The following is a 5,665-nucleotide window of genomic DNA, read 5'->3' as shown; positions in this document are numbered from 1 at the left end:
TACAAGAGGAATGTTTCATTTATTCAGATTTTTCAGAGTCTTCCTCCTACTGCCTCATTGTTGTGCTCATAGGAAGTATACACTACCAGCACACATAAATTTGGTCATTTACGAGTAAATTGTTTTGAATGTGTAACAATAAAGTAATTGGATATTAGTAGCTGCAAGGAGACAAAAATAGCTTTGAGTTGAGGAGCTTCTTCAACTCCGTGTCTGTTTTGTTAATCAGAGGAAAGAAATCCAAGTGGTCCCTGTACATCACTGACCAGAGCATCCTTTAACAGAAACAACAATCTGCACATATGAAAACAGTGGATAAGAACAATGACAAGTGTGGTTTCTGACCTAAACCTAGAAGTGAGAATCAAATCTCATACCACACACATCCACTCTTAAACCAGTTTGGGTTCTGTTTTATATTATGAAAGCCTGAAGAAGCTTGAAGCATGCCACTAAGTCAATTGGGATTGGTGGCTTGATCTCATTCCCATCCAGACGCAGGTAGCTCAGTTGAGGTCCGTGAAGGAAGGCATCCTGTTCTGCACGCAGTGTGGTGGGACATATTACCGACATGTTCACATCTATGGAGGCATAGATGATATGAATGATTAAATTGAAACACCAGAGAGTCTAGAGATCTAGGCCAACAGTATACTACAGTGGTCCTAAGGGGGTAGGTGACGCCATGTAATGAAATCTGTAGAGATACAAACCATTGTCGTATAGGTTATTATGCTTCTCTGTTTCCTGAAGGAATCCTGAAAGGGTGTGTGGTAACAGCTGCCGTCCCCTCGTGCTATGCTCTGCTGCATTTTAGTATGGAACTTTACATATTCAGAGTCTTCTCCAGACTGGAATGTCTTTATGCCAACCCTCTGAACTACAAAACTCAGAGAATATTGGAGAAGATGATCTAAAACATCAGTCCCTTGTCCCTTTCCCCATTAGAGCAAATAATACAAATAATACAAATAATTCCCATTATACAAATAATTTGAATATGAGAAACAAGAGTTCTGAATTTAATCATTTTCCATATGTTAGGATTTTTCTCAGAGAATGAGGACAAGCGAATTATTTGAAGCATATACATATTTTGCATAAAATTTCAGGTCGCTTATCATGTTCTGAAGAAAACCTGGTTTTTCCCAAAAATCACAGAAGAAAAGCTCACTGGAAAACTCAATGGGTTCTTCATATAAAAGTTTTGTTTCTCGAAAACATATTTTCTAACAATTAGACTATGTGGCAAGAAAATGTATGTACATTAACAATTATTATAAAACAATGTGATCCATAAAGTTACAGTCCAGTTATTCTAAGATGTGCAGCTTGGTCTCCATGTGGGTCCCAAACAACTAGAGCAGGACTATCTCTAAAGTTGTTGTCTGTCTGTGTAAACGGTTCCCCTAACCCATTTTGTCTAGTCTCAGTTGGAGAAGTGCTTGGCCCTACAGAGACTTGATGTGCCAGCAAAAGGGGAGAAACAGTTTTCTGGGGTGGGGTAGGGTGGCTATTCTCTCTCAGAGAAGAAGCGAAGGGAGGATGAGAGGAGGGACTGTCGGGGGTGAGGATCAGGATCAGGAACAGGGATTGGGATGTAAACTGAAGAAAAAAATGGTTAACATAAAAAGAAAGTAAGGATGGAAGGAAGGAAATGAAGGAAAGGAGGGAGGGAGGGAGGGCGGGAGGGGGGGGGGATGGATTATGGGAAGGACAGATGGAGGGAAAGAGGGAGGAATGGAGGGAGGAAGGAAGGAATGAAAGAAGGAAAGAAAGAAAGAAAGAAAGAAAGAAAGAAAGAAAGAAAGAAAGAAAATGAAAAAGGAAAAGAAAATGGATCCTTACTCTGCATTTATTTCTTTGACAAATAAAACTAGGATTCATTTGTTAAATGGGGGGTTATAACTTTATTTTTGGTTAAAGTAAGAAGCTAAAGCCTCTGCTCTTGGCCCTGAATTTACTCTGTAACTCTTTAAACAGCTACTGTCACCCACTTGACCTTCAGTTTCCTCTTTGAACATCCCGACAGTGTCACACAGGCTCTTGGAAGGTTCTGTGTTCCTCTAACCATGGAGAAGAAGCAAGAGTACTATTACAGGTCTGAATTCTTAGTCCCCCCGTCCCTTCAGAGCTGCTGGTTATAAATACCCAGGTTGGGGGAATCACTACAACCTTTCTCAAAATCACTTGACTGCAAACTATGCTAATGTATAAGAATTATTAAAATAGGGACTGTAGGAACACAGCCTTTGAAAATGCTCTGCAAAATTTCAGTGGAGAATACAGTGCTTTACTTCTCCATGTTTCTTTCAGTGCTGCTACCTCACTCCTGAACACTGGGCCTCAAGTTCCCAGCATGTACGACTCACCTGCAAATATCTCTGTAGAGTCACTTGAAGTCAACTTTCTATTCTAGTGGTCGGCGGGCCTCTATTGAAGATATAGTGCACCTGCAGAAGCATAGACCTCTCCAGGGAAAACTCAAAAACTCCAGATCCTCCTTTGGTATTATGATGTTTGACTCTGTTAAGCATGCTCATCTAACAAGTTTTCCTTCTACCTGGAGTATCAAGCAGTACATTTTCTCACCACAGGGAGGAAAATAACTGCCGTGGTTAGCATGCTATTTAGTTCCAGGATTTCAGGCTCAAGTACATGGCATCAATAAGGTAAACAAAAATCAAAGCCGTTCCCAGGGGAAAGGGGGTCCAATCCTATAATGGCATGCTTATATGATCATATGCTTAGTGAAACTTTAATGAACAAGAACTAGAAAGCATAACTCTATGGCATTTGCCTGATTTACTTTCTATAAGCCATTTTCATCAATTCCTGTTTCAAGACTGCATTTTAAAAAGCTTTCCAGAAGGAATTGCCCTCCCAAAAGGCTTCTGCTGAGACTTAAGAAGAATTCTATGCTGTGTCCTAGTAACCCTATGCATGGAACATAGAAACCACTCAGTTCCACCACCAGGGACAGCCTGCCATAACTATGAACAGGTCAAGTTCATCTCAAATGTTTCCAAGAATGAACTTTGTGCAACCACTTCATATCTCAATAACATCTTTGCTTCAATAGACTTCAACATAATCCACTCTGTACTCCATATCTGAAGCTCTTTTCAAGAAGGAGTAGCATTTTCTTCATTGAGGATATATCACTAAGTCTCACTGATTGACAGCTCTCAAGGCACTGGGTTCCATTCCAAGTGAGTACAGCTTTGAGCAATGATAACAGTTCTCTATGTGTGATTCCCAGAGCATCAAGACCAGCACCTGGGAAGCTGGTGAGAATGAGAATCTCTGGTCCTACCCAAGAGCTTGTTACTCAAAAACTCGGAGGTGGGTACCATAATGTACACTTTAGCTGGGGATATTAGATTGGTGGTGATAATTATGGAAATGCAAGCATCAACTCTTCTGCAATCCCTTAAATCCTATTCTACATATTGCTCTTGAACTTGTTGGTGCCTTAGGTACTTTCTTCAACCCACTTTCCCCCTACAAATTGCCAGGCATGTCGGCACAAACCTCTTGTATTCATGGCCATCCTGGAGGACATACTGAGACATAAGCGATATCTATCCATAGAGGGAGAAATATCAGAATCCCACAGGGAAAAAAAAATAGTTCTGTTTATTATCTCCCCTACAAACAAGCCTTGTGTAGATTACTAATGCCCAGTTCTCAACCCCCATCTTGAAGATTTGGGCATCTTGATTTTTTAAAAAACTATATCAAGAAAGTTGTGTAATGAAAACTGAAAATAATTGGTCAGTTAGATCAGCCTGTTAGTTGTTGGTAGGGGACAACACCAGCTGCTGTTCCTACAAGGGGCAGAGACTAGACAGAATGGTGGACATTTTGGTCACGGGCACCTCTTTACTGCTACTTACTTTTAATTTTGTTGTGATCGAGGTGGAGGTGCTGCAGATTAGCATTGATTCGAGGGAAGTTTGTGAGCTGATTGTGAGACAGTTGAAGATCTAGAATAGATGAGACATCAAAACCCCTCGACGGGAGACCTGCATCAGACAGTTTATTGTGGTTGAGCCGCAGGAAGGCCACTTTAGGAATCACATTGAAATAATTTTCTGGTATTCCTTCGATGGAATTGTTGTCCAGAAAGAGTTGCATGGTGTTGGCTGGTAATCTTGGGGGCATGTTCCTTAGGGCATTCTTGGCCATATTTAGCTGCATGAGATTCTTAAGCCCCTTGAAGGTGTCTCTTTGAAAGGCATTGTCTAACAGTTTGTTATGCTGTAGGTCAAGGAGGGTCAGGTTTTCCAGATTACTGAAGGTCCCCTGAGGGATCCTGGATACTTTGTTTCTAGCTAATTGTAATTGTTCCAAACTTCTTGGCAATGGAGAAGGTACCTCCTCTAGCTCATTATCTTCTAGAAACAGGAAAAGGAGCTTCTTTAGCTGGCTTAGGGCCCCCTTCTCAATCCCGTAGTTGGTTATTTTGTTCTTGTTTAAATTGATCCATCTCAGCTGGGTGGCATTCTCAAATGGCTTCTCTGGTATTGATTCAATCTGGTTGTTTTCCAGGTAGAGGTACCAGATCCTTGAAGGAATAGGAGGGATTTTTGTGAGACCTCTATTCTCACAGTATAAGGCAGTAGGGAAACTAGGTGGACAGAAGCATTCTCTGGGACAATAGAAGTCATCCTGGACATCCCAATCCTCTGGGTCCTGTACTTCGTAGGCCTGTCTCACACTCTGTGTCCACACAGTATCTGCTATGAGTAACACCCAGAGTAGCAAACAGTTTGGGGTTGCCATTGCAGCGCCTGTGGAGTAAGCAAAACACGTGACTGATAGTCCACTAAACTTTAAACACTGGCATGCATCAAATCGATATTCATTGTTTCATCATTAGAGTATCAATTTCTTATCCATGCATAGCAACAAAGTCACGTTTATTGAGCATACACCATAGGAAAAGCACTTTACAGACATTGAAAGAAGTTCACAGCCACTGAGCAATCTGGGTTGAACTGAGTCATAGCGAAAGCTGAGAAATGGAAAGCAAAGTTCAGCAACTTTAAGTGCTTTTCCATTTCACGTTATTAATTCAAGAAACTTCACCGAAGCCAGTAGTGAATATAAAAGAACAAAATGTGATCTAATAAACGAAGTGGCAATTCTGTGCTATTCCTCAGAGATGGGCATCTACATGTGCTTTTATTTTTACCCTTAAATGAGCCAACATCTGGAGGATATTTTCCAGGTTCTTTGGCCCTTGGGCGAAAGAAATGTAGAGATCAAAGGACAACTTAGAAAGTTATAGTGAAGGAAGGGTCTAGGATCTGAAGAAAAGTGTGTGACTCATCTCTGGTTGTGAAGGAAGGGTCTAGGATCTGAAGAAAAGTGTGTGACTCATCTCTGGTTCTGAACTTTTCAGGTAAGTTTTTCTTTTGGGAAAGAGTTGTATAACTGTAAGTACAGTATCATAATTGAGATGTGCAGCCAAGCAGTGGAATTATGAATTCTCTCACATAACTGTTATCTCCTATTTAATTCTTAAAATCTCCTTCATATTGACAATTTCCATTTTGTACAAATGCACATATATGCTCATGCCTATATGTGGCAGAAATTTTATATAAAGCTAACATATCACTTAAGTAATCTTGGTATATGTTTATTCAAATATTGT

The 5,665-nt window shown here is 40.5% G+C and overlaps 1 protein-coding gene across 1 annotated transcript; it reads right to left on the bottom strand.

Annotated features, from left to right (window-relative positions):
* Nucleotides 1-414: 414 nt before the first annotated feature.
* Kera (keratocan) lies at nt 415-4,788 on the bottom strand. Its single transcript, XM_028783000.1, has 2 exons — nt 3,900-4,788; nt 415-581 (listed from the first exon to the last, which is right to left on the bottom strand). Exons 1-2 carry the CDS (start codon nt 4,786-4,788, stop codon nt 415-417), a joined length of 1,056 nt encoding a protein of 351 aa, XP_028638833.1.
* Nucleotides 4,789-5,665: the final 877 nt, after the last annotated feature.

Source organism: Grammomys surdaster, unplaced genomic scaffold, assembly GCF_004785775.1.
Source record: "Grammomys surdaster isolate TR1022 unplaced genomic scaffold, NIH_TR_1.0 958, whole genome shotgun sequence".
In the NCBI taxonomy this organism is placed as follows: domain Eukaryota; kingdom Metazoa; phylum Chordata; class Mammalia; order Rodentia; family Muridae; genus Grammomys; species Grammomys surdaster.
This window is presented reverse-complemented; position numbering and strand designations above follow the sequence as displayed.

Excerpts from the sequence above, each read along its gene's own strand:
- Kera (XM_028783000.1), bottom strand. The coding sequence starts at position 4,788 with ATGGCAACCCCAAACTGTTTGCTACTCTGGGTGTTACTCATAGCAGAT. Across the intron at positions 582-3,899 it reads CGATCACAACAAAATTAAAA|ATGTGAACATGTCGGTAATA; the intron begins GTAAGTAGCAGT and ends ATGCCTCCATAG.